Below are 13,697 nucleotides of genomic sequence, written 5' to 3'. Positions count from 1 at the left end.
CTAAGTTTCTAAACAACAATACATTTTTCATCGATCGGAAGAGTATTAATTTTAATTTAAAATAAAGTTGGAATCGGAAGATTAGTTTTTCCTCGTGGTGACGTGGACAGGTCATCGCTATCCACGTGTTGAAGCCACACACCGTGGACTTACGTGGTGTTGTATCTAAACCCCCCTCTAAACTTTTCCTTGACGTGACTACCAAAATAATGTTCCCATTGGATGGACTCCTCCAGTCAACTGCGGTCCCACTTCGGCACGACGTTGGCATGACCACTGATGCAGAGTTACCTCGGAACGAAGGACAGCCACATCATTTGTGGGTCCCGTGCCGCGACCCTCGCGTGGATTCGTTTCGTTCATATCCGTCGTAAATAATCAATCTTTATCTTTGTTTTCGGACAGCTCCCTTTTTTCTTATTATATATTCATTCAAAAAATATGGTCTCTTATCCGCTTATGTATGTGATGTGATATTTATTCTTATTTTTTATATTTATGTTACTGTTTCCTTACGACACCGAAAACATCTCAATAAGGGTTTCGTCCAAATCATGTGATCTAATTCGAGTCTTTGAGAAGATCAAAAACCATACTTTAAGACTCGTGTTTGCAACCTCTCCTCCCTTAATACAAATCCTTCTTATTTGTTATACGCTCCTTTTCCTCCTCCTTGATGAGAATGAGAATGAGAATGATAATGCTTTCTTATCCTTCTTCTCTTTTATATTCATCCTTTTTCTCTATCATCTCTTCTTTATTTTCCTTTTTCTTCCCCCTTTTTATCTTTCTACTTCGTTCTCATCCTCCACCATCCCTCCATCTTCTCTTTCTCCTTCCTATTAACAACATAAATACATATATATAGATATAGGTCCAGTACACGAAACTATATTCCTATTAGCACATTACTAAAAGAATTATCTACTTTATGTATTTTTTATTATATATATGTACATAAATAAAAGATTGTGCACACCGACCATGATTTTTCATTAGCGAAAATATTATAACAGTATCCTTGCAGTAGAATGATGCACAAAAAATCATACTTGGTGATGATGCAATTTTAGAAGTACTAAATGGATTCCATATTTTAAATATTTATACTATTTATTGATAATTATGATCCATAATAGCTAGCACATAGCATACCGAGATGGCACAGAGCGTAAATACGTTGTCTATGAGTCGATACAAATAGCGTCAAGATAATAATAACAACAGTAATAATAAGGGAGGGAGGGTTTTAGCTTACTTAAGTTGACATGCTTCCCGTCAGTCTCATCAGTGTTAGACCAATATATGTCATGTCACGTTACGTCGTGTCTGTATATTATTAGGAACAAACACCTCTCGTCCCTCTCTATCTCTTTCTCTCTCTCTCTTCGGTGTCTCTTCCTCTGACACTCTGCTCGATGAACCACTAAATCGCAGCAAAATTAAGGTTGAAATGGAAACACGGATGATGGACACGTCATCCCTCGAGAAGACTCCCCTCCTCGATCGCACCGCCACCGGCGCTCCCTCCGCCCGCCTACTCATCGCCGGCGTCCTCCTTATCCTCCTCCTACTCCTCGGCCTTACCGCTTCCCCTCCCTCCAAAGCCACCTACCACTCCCTCTTCCTCTCCCTCGGCGACAACGCCACCGCCGCCCGCCACCTCCTCGCACTCACCCGCAGCCCCCACGTCGCCGGCACTCCGGCCAACGCCGATGCCGCCTCCTACGTCCGGTCCGCACTCTCCGCCGCCTCCTTCCCCGCCCACGTCGCCTCCTACGACGTCCTCCTCTCTTACCCCGTCCTCCGCTCCCTCGCTCTCTCCCCTTCACCGCCGCCCTCGTCCGCCCCCGCCACCGCCTTCCACCTCGTACAGGAGATTTACCCTGGAGTCCCCTACGCTGATGCCGCCGCCGAGGCGCTCCCCGCCTTCCACGCCTACGCTCGTTCCGGCTCCGCCGCTGGCCCTGCCGTCTACGCCAACTACGGTCGCGTGGAGGACTTCGCCAACCTCAGGGCGATGGGGGTGAACGTCACCGGGGCGGTGGTTCTAGCGAGGTACGGGAAGATATATCGGGGGGAAATCGTAAGGAACGCGGCCGCCGTTGGGGCAGCCGCTGCGGTGGTGTACACCGATTCCAAGGATTACAGCGGCGATCGCTGGTTCCCGGATGGACCGGGGATGCCGCCGAGTGGTGTCCAGGCGGGAAGCACGTACCGGGGAATCGGGGATCCGACGACGCCGGGATGGCCAAGCTCTGCCGGTTGTGAGCGGCTGAGCGCGGCGGAGGTGGCGACGAGTGGTATGACGCCGGGGATTCCATCGCTACCGGTCTCTGCGAGGGACGGCGAGGCGATACAGAGGTCCATCGGGGGTCAGGCGGCACCTCATGATTGGCAGGGAGGCGAAGGGGCTCCCGTTTACCGGCTTGGTCCTGGTCCCGGGTTCCTCAACCTGACGTACATTGTGAGTATCCATGCTATGATTGTTGCCATGATGTTGATTGAAACCATATGATTCCTTCTGTCTTCCCTTGGCCTCGTATGGTTGTCTCTGCAGGGCAATGAAACACTGGCGACAATAGAGAACGTCTGTGCTATGATCGAAGGGGAAGACGAGCCCGACCGGTATGTTTTGTCTTTAACAGCATACATAGCTGAACTTTACTTTTAGGAAAAAAGACTTCAATATAGTATAGTTTACCACATTGCATTTAAGAGTAAATCTAGACCAATTGTTTTGTTTTCTGCAAAGCAAATATTTCTTTTTGTTGAAATTTTTCTTTGCCTGAAAGCACTTAGTTCCATTCTATATGACTGGATGAACTGAGCCACAGAAAATTGTACTTGGTGTACTTTATAATTAATCACTTTAAATTCCTTTGAAAAGAAATTATCCGGGACTCATTACACATGTCTGCTATGATTCTGGTGTGACTATTAATCATCTAGCTTGATTGTTAGTTTTCCTTGCTTATGTACATTTTATGATTATACAATGTTGAAGAAGTAGCTCCACTTGTTGCTTGTTCAAGTTCAATTTTCTTCAGAACTAACTCAGGTATTGGTATATTTTGGAGCACTGAAACTGAAAGTGGATGTGACTGCTCTGCATGTCATGATTTCATTCAAGCGAATAACAAAATAACAGGAAGGAGGCTCCAGTGATTGTGAAGAAATTTTCCCTTATTTTTATCTGTTTTCATGTTTAATTTTCTTGTTCTGTGTGGCTGTGGCTTTGAGCATAGTCACAGTGGTTGTGAGCATATCCTGGCTCATTCCTGAAATTGATCTGCTCAACCTATCTTTAGAAGTCTAGCCTTCAGAATGGAACTCTTATTGTACATCATAGCAGTTTGATATGACAGAATGCATGTTTAGATTCTTGTTATTACCATGCTGCTAACTGTGTGCTTGGAGAATATTTTTGCTGTTGTAACACATAGACATTTGCCAGTTGCCGCATTTGTCATGAAATATAAGCAGTAAATGTTTGAAGAGTACTGCTATTTTGACTAACATAAGTGACTATGCCTGATGCTGTATATCTTACCCTTTATTTCTTTTGTTGTTCTGCCAATGGCACTGTTTGATTCTTGTGATAAATTAATAAATGGGTAACAAAATTCTGTTCAAGGTCATGCTTTCTGGTGTAGTTGGACTGCAATCAAGTTTTGTCTACAGGTATGTCATTCTTGGTAATCATCGAGATGCATGGACATTTGGAGCAGTCGATCCAAACAGCGGAACTGCAGCTTTACTCGAGGTACTTCTGGATCTACATGGTTTAATAAATGCAACTTTTAATTTGATTAAATTGTCTTCTCAGGTATAGTTGCCCTGGTTATTAAGCTAAATTATAGATGTGAGACTTGATGGAGTCTTTATCACAATCATATATAATAATCACATAGGAGGGTGGAAGTCTCCATTCAATTCAGTTCACTATATTAGTTAGTGCCTTCAGTTCACCAAGTAGTTTTTGCATCTCATGTGTTATGGATGTGACCCTGCAGTGTGGATTCATGAGAAAAAAAAAATCTTGGATAAAGGAACTCTTTGCTTCTCTAGAGGCTGTGAGTATCATTGTTGTGTGGAATTTCTCTCTAGGGCCTCTAATAAGAAAAATGAAAAGATAAAGCCATGAGGTTGGTTTTACAGTTAAGTCATAATTTACCTGCATGATGTTTTATTTGACATAAAGTTAGAGAATCTCACTGACTGTTGCATCACTTACAACTCCATCCATTCTGGCTTTATTTTGGTCCAAGATCCTGTTCACTTGGCATACAGATACCTTAGCCCAAATGCATTAATTAGATAAAGGACTTCAAATATAGGTCCGTACCTCTCCTGGCAACTGTGATTTTCTTATATTTGTAAAACTTGAAATTGTTGAGTTTTAATTTTATGTTCTAAAGTAGCAAGCACTAGAAGTTAAATCTAGTGTACCTTCGTATTCATTTTATGTGAAGTCCTTTTCATGATCTGTCGATGAGTTTCTTTCAAATTGGCATGAGGTTTATTTGCAATTTGATACCTGGTAGGATTCTTCTTGAAGGAGATATGTTCTTAGTTAATTTGTTAATTATGGGTATTCGTCAACTGATCATCTTTTCCCTCAGTTGGTTATGGAATAGCCAATTATGAAATTGTTAAAACAAGATGTCAAGATCTACACATTTTAAAATATCCCCCAGATCTCTAGAAGATAAAGAGAATATGAATTTGCAAGTTGGATGTCTGTACTTAGTCGTCGGTCATCTGAGGTCTTAATAAATAGAAGGCTTAGTGATACTACTATGTTTGGACCCAAAAGGTTAGCTCGACTTAAACCTAAATCTACAGACAGTTCCTTTTTACAGCTAATTCTTAACTTTCATCGCGTTCAGGATATTTAAGTGATTTTATGGTTACGTTTTCGTTTTTCTTTGGCTATATATCAAGTTTTTTTTTTCTTGTTGGTTGCTTGATGATGTTATTCCTCACCATAAGTACTTTTTAGTTAATTCATAGATTGCTCAGAGGCTGGGGAAGCTACGAAAGAGAGGATGGAGACCTCGGCGGACCATTGTCTTTTGTAATTGGGATGCAGAAGAATATGGCTTGGTTGGTCTCTCTCTTTCTCGCTCACTCTCTCTCTCTAAATCTATATATTTACCACTCTGTCTGTTTCTGTGTGTGCAATGTGCAATTTTATATTCCTCAAATCCATACTATTGCAGATTGGATCAACAGAATGGGTTGAAGAGAACAAGGAAATGCTAGCTTCAAGAGCTATTGCTTATTTGAATGTTGACTGTGCAGCCGGAGGTCCTGGATTCCATGCATCTACAACACCGCAGCTTGATGAAATAATTAAACAAGCAACTAAAAAGGTTTCTGACTGTCCTTTCATTAAATCTACTGCAGCAAGATTCAACTATAGCAGTAATGGACCACAAAAAGAAAGCTGGATATAGAATACTAGATGTAGGAATAACCTCATTTGGATACTATTGAGTGGCAGTTCTATTAACAAGATACAGAAAATTGTAGGCCTGGAAAGTGAAAGGGTATGAAAAAAGATTACGGATTACTTGCATTTATTTATCAACTATTCATGTAAAATATCATTATTTTCCTGATCGTTTTCACTTGTTAACCTCTTGTATAGGTTCAAGACCCAGATAATTTCTCTCAGATGGTATATGATTCATGGGTTAACTCCAATGATTCTAAGCTCGTAAGTTGCTAAGTTTTCTATATAATTTAAACATTTCAACATAAAAGTAATATTATATTGTAAAAGTTACTCTTGTTCCAAACTATTTCTTGTTTTCCACTTGTACCTTGAGGAAAGTAGGATGTTCTGATTTTTGCCTGGATAATGATGGATTTGGTGTATGATAGCTTTTTCCCACCTCAGCTTGAATGGTTAAGCATGAAATTATTGGCCAAATGAGTGACCGCTGAATTTTCATGAAGATTGGGAGATTAGGTGGTAGAGGAACAGACTTTGCAGCATTCGTCCAACATGTTGGAGTTCCTTCTGTAGACTTGTTTTTTGGAGGAGGTATTCTCATGTCCTCTGATGCCAAATTTCTTTTGTGCTATTACTTCCTTTGCACTGACTGAGTTTTCTAGTTTGCTTAAACCAAATAGTTGTAGAAGATATTTCTCAATATACCAATATATGCATGCCTACTTAGAAAACATTATTTTCTTTTCCCTTGTGTCTAGTTTTGGCAGATATGTTGCTGTTGTTCTTTCTTTTTATATACTGTGGGTAGGTAGAAGGGGGATGTGGATGGGGCTGAATGCTTCATTAGCATAGTTTGCACACATCTCAGTAAGATATTTGGTTTTGTGAGAACACTAAATGTCTTATTTAGTTATTCTTTTTTTCCCTGGGCTCTTTGATGCTCTTTCCTACTTTGAACCCATGATCCCATTTTCTTTCAAGTGTTAGGAGTATTTCATACTTATTATTTTTATTTTATAGCATGACTTATTATCCCCGGTCTTAGAAGGGCTGGATCTTTTATCTAATAACAACCTTTTTTGGGGGCTTCTTTCTAATTTTATCTAAGGAATTTGTGTTTTTTTTTACAGGATACCCAGTTTACCATTCATTGTATGATGATTTTGTATGGATGCAGAAATTTGGAGACCCTTTATTCCATAGACAAGTGGCAGGTACTGCTACTACATGCAATTTATTTTAGCACATATCATGTTGCTAAAAATAGAAAGTAAGGTGTTTGATGCCTTAGCCTCGTATGCAAGGAATCTATAGCAGTAGCATCATCCTTGTTTGTATCTTTTGGGATACTTGTTTAGACCGGTCATTTTCTGTGATAATCCCAATGGATTCTGTCCAAACAGATTAGGTGCTCGTATAATGACTACCGATCTTATTGAGGTTGACTTTCAATCTCCATTGCACTACAATCAAACATTAAACTCTACTATCAATGTACTTTCCTAAATGATTTCAGAAGGCTAAACTGTTATACACTGGGGACCATGAAGCTGCCAATCCTGCAAGTTAACTAATGTCTATCCTTGCAGAATTGTGGATGATGATAGTTTTGTCTTATTTTGTACTCATCCTACATCTGATGGAAATCGGAACATCTGCATAAATTATAAAACGTAGCACTTATACTATGTGACTGATCTTTGAAACACTGTATAGCTTTGGCAACTCGAAACCTATACCTAGAGCTTGTTTATGCGGTCATATTTTGAGTTAAGCTAATAGTAGCTTCTTGGATACTATTATTTCTTCTTTCTCATGCAGTGGCTAGCATCTGGGGTCTTGTTGCTTTGAGGCTTGCAGATGATGAGTTCTTGCCTTTTAATTACATTTCCTATGCTCTTGAGCTCCAGGTACATATTCAATTCTTCAAGGAACTGTATTACTAGGAAACATCCACATGCATCATGGTATACATATAATTTAGGTGAGTGCATGCAGAGGATGCCAAACTTATGAGGAAGCACGACAAGATTGCTGGGGAACTTTCTTTTATTTGTTCTGTGCTGCCTTGATGAGTACATATGATTCTGTTGATCCCTGTATGATTATCATTAAGTGATGTATTAGCTTTTGCATGGCCGTGTGGATAAATACTTTCTCATGCATAATAAGTAGGTCCGAAATCTAATGTGTTCTACAATTACAGGGAAGCACAAAGACACTAGAAGACAGGGTATTGGGGATGCCTGTTACTTTCACTCCATTGTACAGGTCAATAGAGGAATTGGAGAAGGCAGCTACTAATATAGACAAAGAGAAAAAGGTATCTCCAGTGATTTGTTGCAGATAATTAAAGTAAGATATTGTTCATCGACACTGAAGCATAACAATTTTAGGCACTAGAACTGGAAGTCGGATTAGTAGGACGCAGAAAGGATCTGCTGAAAGTTCGAGAACTCAATGACAGGCTGATGATGGCCGAACGGGCATTTACAGATCGGGAGGGGCTCTTTCACAGAGAATGGTACAAGCATTTGGTATGTTTCTGCTTTTAATCCCGTCTCTGATCTTATCCTTGCAAACAACTTGATGTTATACTCCGCTAACGACACTTGTGACTGTTCAACAGATTTATGGACCTTCATTGCATGACGATTATGGATCAAATTCATTTCCTGGGATCGATGATGCGATCGAGAAGGCTAAGAGTTTGAACACTTCAGATTCATGGCGTTTTGTGCAGCATGAAGTGTGGAGGGCTGCCAGGGTTGTCACCCAGGCATCCCTGGTCCTTCATGGAAAATTCACGTGAATCTCCGTGTTGTCATTCTATAATTTCCTATATATGCCAAGAAAATGTTCAATCCAGTTATATCTGATAGCCAATACTAAAGACAAGAAAGGCCACAAAAATTAATGCTAGTGATCGGCGGAAATTAAGTACTACAGTGCTTTAGTTGGATCTGATCATTCAACAATGTGCAAAATATCCATTTCTTGTCGGTGGTGATGATGTTGTTATATATATATATATATATATATATATATATATATATATATATATATATATATATATATATATATATATATATAAGGATGACTTGAAAAAAAAATCTTGAGTGTGAGAATTTTTTTGCAAAACATCGATCATGAAAAAAGATCATTTTATTTTTACCTTTTTCAAATCTATTTTTGCCGCCTCTGTCGATCGCTCTTATGTTTGAGCATGAGCAAGTCCCTTTGTCGGACCTAGCGACGAAGGTGTAGTGGTCCTTGTTGGACTCCACTAAGTCCTACAATAGAGGCATAGCTTTTGCGACCATCGTCGTCCCTTATGGCATCAGAGGGGTCGCTAGCCTTGTTCGTAGCTTTTGTTGTTGATCGTAGAGGGGTTGTGCCTCCTTCGTTGGTCCAACAGAGTTCTTTGCCTTTGTCGTTAGATGGGTCATATATAGGTCGAGCGAAGAGCGATGGTCGACAATAGAATTATCATCGAAAAAAAAAAATTTGTTAAACTTTTTCAAAGTTGATGTGCTATCTAAAATTTTTTCAAATTTAGAATATTTTATTTTTAGAATTTGCCCTATATAAAATGCACGCAATTCAAACGATTGTAATCTGAAAATAATTCATAGAAAGCACTGATGCAACATAAAACATAAAACATGCTCAAAACATGAGCATAGTCTCTAATTATAGACAAAACCGAAGAGCAAGAATGACTGCTGCAGAGCATTATGTACTTCACTCGTTTAACATCACAAACACCAAAAGAAGCATAGAAGAACGTATCATCCATAAACAAATGAAAGAATTACGGGTAAAGCAGAAGCCAACGCTGCACCCCCTGTGATCAAAACAAGTCTCTGGTCATCACTTCACAGGACGAGAGTCAACTCCGATGAAGTCCTCAAAGGCTGTAATCTTGCTGGTCCTGGCACAGCTCCTTCCTTAGCTTCTGTGAGAACAGCTGACAGGCATCCATGCTGAGATCAATAGCGGCAGATAGCGCTATGAACAGGGCCACGTCGGCCATGCATGAGACGTGCTGCACGCCCACCTGCACCGACGGCTTGCTTGCCTTCCCCTCCCCTTCGACCGTGGATCCCATCACGAACCCTCCGTCGAACGGCCATTGGCCGGCCACCATGTCCCCGATCACGCTGGGATCGATGCAGAACTGGCCACCTTTGCGGACGCTGAGGGAGGACTCGGCGATGGGCACGCCGCCGATGTGTCCGGTGTCCGGCACGAGCTCGAACCGGTAGCCCAGGGCGTCGACGGGCCCTCGTTCTCGCCATGCCTCGAGGCGGCCCCATGGCTTCCAGTTGGTGGCGGCGGAGGTTGAGCCGCCGATGGGCCGGAGGATGAGCCACGCTCCGGGGTTGGACCTCGAGACGCGGTCGGAGCCGGGGGACGGGACGAAGGGCGTCACCATGGACGCGGCAGCCACCGGAGAGCCCGACAGGTCATGTATCGTCACGGTCCAGCCTTTGCGCTGCTCCCTTCTTTGGTGGTCCCTTTCTCCCCCCAAGGAACTAAACCAGCTTCTGATGCTATTGCTGCGGGAGCCATCAGATGCCAGCGATCTGTGCGTGCATCACACAGTTCAGGATGAAACCATGTCAGTCTCCAGAGGCGTAGCTAAAAGATTCAGATCTTGAAAGCATTAATCTACAGCGGCACGAGGGAGGGACTGCAGCATCGCACACAATACTACTGTATCTCTAATCTGCAGGCACTCATCCAAAGAACTCGTAGGGAGACCAAACAATCTCATGGAATCTTACAGCATATATTGAGGCAGTACAAAAGCGAAAACACACAAGATTATATTTTGATCTTGATAGCCAGGCATGGTTCTTATTATTCTTTCTGAAAAGTAAAAGAAAAGCAGTAAATGACACAGCCTTCCCTCGATGATCAAAGCTTTTCTAACCAAGCAAGCAAAGGTTGATTTAGGAAGACAGAGTTCCAAGTCTCGGCAACCGCTAGCAGCAGATGCAGTGCGGAGGGATGAATTAGAAATCAAGCGTATGTCTCAACTTTTCCCCCATCAACCACTAAATATTTGCAAATCCTACCTTTTTATTATGAGGATTATTCCCCGTAAATAAATATTTATTTAAAATATGAGAAGAAAAAGAGAGGAGAGAAAAAGTAATGCCACTCACGAGGACATGGATCTGGAGTTCCGCCGGCGGTCGACGGTGAAGCGGCAACTGAAGACCGGCTGCCGAATACACCGGCTGCGGTTGCCGCCGCAGTTTCCCTGGATCTGATACACCACCGGGCTGCACTCCGGCTCGCCGCCGAAATGGAACACGAAGCGGGGGTCGGGCTCGGACCGGACCACCAGGTGAAGCCTTGCCGCCGACCGCCCAGCGCCCACGCTCACCCACCCGTTCTGCGCCACCGTGGGCCTCGTCGGCGCCACCTCCAGGTCCATCGCCACCCGCACCCGCCCCAGAAGCCGCCCCGAGCTGAACCCGCACGTGCTCCCCGTCCGGCCCATGTAGACCGACACCACCAGGCTCGCCCGCTTGCCCGAGAGCCGCTGCAGCGTGGGCGGGTCGAGGCTGATGACCACCGAGGCGGGAGGGCCGGCGGGGACGGGCGCCTCCATCAGGTTGGTCGTCGAGTTGGGATCGGCGGCGACGGGGAGCGGGGTGGTGTGGGGCGAGGAGGCGCAGTCCTGGAGGTGCAGAGAGCAGAAGCAGGGGGTGGTCGAGGGGTGCACGCCCGGCCCTGCCGGCTTCGATATGGCCGGCAGTTTCAGCACGAGGGATTCGATGATAAGCCGCACGAAGGGACACGGATCCATCTCTTCCACCTTCCTCTCCTACTCTGACTGCCCTCGGCGTCGGAGTCCCGTCGTTTCATGAGCAGTTCGCCGGTGTCAGAAGCAGGTCTGTTCTCTTTATTCGGATTATATAGACGAGGGTCCTCCATTTCGAATATTGCAATCACTTCCCTTCATTGGCAGTCGGTCCCACTCAAGCGTGCGGTCCAGATTTGAAGGGCCGAGGTGGGGTCGGTGATGAGGAGGTCCGGGAAAACAATGGTCGCGATCTTTTCAGGTGCGCTGGGCCCCGCGGATCGGTGGACGAGGGTGGGCCCCTGGCAGTCGGTCGTTGGAACGGCCACCGGAAGCATGCAGTTGGTCGAGTTCTAATGATCGCTTGCCGCGCCGCGCCCATGACAGCTATAATTGTTGAGATGCGCAATGATGGGATTAATCTACTTTCATGATATCTTATTATGCAGATTAAAAGGCATGATTACATAAAATACATAAAAATGTCAAATCAATGTACCGAAATTTATGAAAATGCAATTCTTTTCCTTTGGCATTAATGTTAAAACTCATATGCTTTTTTTCTTTAATTTAATTTATAATTTTAATTTTTTTATTAATTTATATTTTTTTAAAAAATATCTTTAGTGGTTATCCTTTTTCATCATTGTTAGTTCACTCTAATTTGAATTCTTTTTAGTTTGGTTTTAAAATTTTCTTTAAAAATGTTTTATCTTTACCATAATTATTTATAAAATTAAAATTTTACACATAATACGAAAATTATCATTTAATGCGTCAAAGAAAGGTAGAGAGACATAGAAAAACTTTATTAAAAACTATTATTAAAATTTTAATTTTTTTATTTAATTAATAATGATAAAAAGATTCATGGAATCTATCTTAAATAGGTAGAATAATACCAACGATTTTATTATTGTCATTATAGTAATATAAATAGTATGTGTCACTTACCATATAGGCATATTTTCCGTGATAATTTTATATCAACCCAAGATATGATTGAATTAACATTTTTATTTATATCAACCGAGCTCGTGACTAATTTAGGTTTGGAGAAACCTCAACAGAGATTGGAAAGGCCGTCAAAATCCAGTGGTCAATCCAGTCATCGGTGAGGGATCTAATCACCATCACCACGGGCTGCTTCCAACCCGCACTGTATCTCCCAAGTTCTGGCAGTGAGATGGAGCATGAAACACTGGTCATATGGCTTTAATGTCACTGGCTGTTGCTCACTATTTCTCCGTAAAAGTTCATGCCATGATTGGATTACAAAGAGCGGAGTGGACTCTGTTGTGGACAGTTTATCCAGCAATCATGTTGATGACAAGACTAATTTACGGATGAGAAAGAAAAGAGAGCGAGAGAGAGCGAGAGAGAGAGAGAGAGAAAGAGGAAAGGTAGGAATATGACAGGGTGGGAGGATTAGATAAGGCAAGGCTGGATGTGGTGGGTGAGAGATGCTGTGTTTGGGACCCCAACACAGCTGGAAACTGGCTGTGTTCGACGCCTTTCCATGTGAGCGTCGCCACATAACGACACAGACCTCATTGAAGCCGGACAGGGAAAGGCCGCGGCTGCCCCGCCGTCGCCATCGAGGAGTACAACGCACGCCGGCATCATTCGTGTCCTCCTCCTCCCCTTTTGCTTAACGGGGATTGCGGCGGCGTGAGATGGCAGACGGCATCATCGGGGGCTTTCTTCCTCGCTTTCTTTTCCTTCGTCTCCTTGGCGTGGCGTTGGGACTGCAGCAACGATGTGTATGGGATGGAGAGTCACGGGATCCGACGGATGATTGCAGACCTCCGCTGAGCTACCACTCCCGACCCATCACGTGTAGTGTTCGTAGGTGCAGAGGCGGTCAGATACGGAGAATTGACGGCGATTTGTGTCCACTGGATTCATTGCGAGTCGATGAATTTTATAGGAAGCCACATCATTAAGGAAAAAACTATAGTAGTATTATTATTATTATACATCCATCCAACTATTTGCCTCCTCTCTCTCTCTTCGTAAAATATGATGAGTGGAATAGCAAACACCATCTCTTCTCTCTCCTTCGAGTCCTGCATTGGAACCTCAATGCAAACTACTTTTGGAGAACACCTCGGTAAAGATAAAAAAGAAAGTTTCTGTTGAACACACACAGTGTCAGCGTTCATGAACAACTGAAGAACCGCGAGAACTAACAAGAAACTTTTAGGTTATACATTGGATATATTGTGTAATCTTGTTATGCTTTGCATGGGTTTTAGGATCTCATTGGGGAAAGCGTGGATCTTGATGCCGTCCATCCACGTTCTCTTACATGAATTTAGTGCATGAGTTGACACTGGTCGATGACATGTTCCTCCTACGATGAGACCAGCGAAGAGTTTGCAGCCATTCATACTGCCTATAGATCGGAATACA

General features: G+C 42.9%; 2 protein-coding genes across 2 annotated transcripts; one reads left to right on the top strand and one right to left on the bottom strand.

The window, feature by feature from the left end:
- The first annotated feature begins 1,404 nt into the window (after positions 1-1,404).
- Positions 1,405-8,407, top strand: LOC135650287 (probable glutamate carboxypeptidase LAMP1). Its single transcript, XM_065169583.1, has 12 exons — positions 1,405-2,467; positions 2,561-2,628; positions 3,685-3,766; positions 5,017-5,109; positions 5,226-5,378; positions 5,657-5,725; positions 5,968-6,055; positions 6,595-6,678; positions 7,286-7,374; positions 7,671-7,787; positions 7,861-8,001; positions 8,094-8,407. Exons 1-12 carry the CDS (start codon positions 1,454-1,456, stop codon positions 8,274-8,276), a joined length of 2,181 nt encoding a protein of 726 aa, XP_065025655.1. The 5' UTR covers positions 1,405-1,453; the 3' UTR covers positions 8,277-8,407.
- Positions 8,408-9,118: 711 nt separating this feature from the next.
- LOC135648513 (uncharacterized) lies at positions 9,119-11,382 on the bottom strand. Its single transcript, XM_065166269.1, has 2 exons — positions 10,639-11,382; positions 9,119-10,053 (listed from the first exon to the last, which is right to left on the bottom strand). The coding sequence occupies exons 1-2, from the start codon at positions 11,286-11,288 to the stop codon at positions 9,375-9,377; spliced, it is 1,329 nt and encodes a 442-aa protein (XP_065022341.1). The 5' UTR covers positions 11,289-11,382; the 3' UTR covers positions 9,119-9,374.
- Positions 11,383-13,697: the final 2,315 nt, after the last annotated feature.

This window comes from Musa acuminata, chromosome BXJ3-9 (genome assembly GCF_036884655.1).
Source record: "Musa acuminata AAA Group cultivar baxijiao chromosome BXJ3-9, Cavendish_Baxijiao_AAA, whole genome shotgun sequence".
Taxonomy (NCBI): Eukaryota; Viridiplantae; Streptophyta; class Magnoliopsida; order Zingiberales; family Musaceae; genus Musa; species Musa acuminata.
Note: the sequence above shows the minus strand (reverse complement) of the source record. Positions and strands in the feature narration are given on the sequence as shown.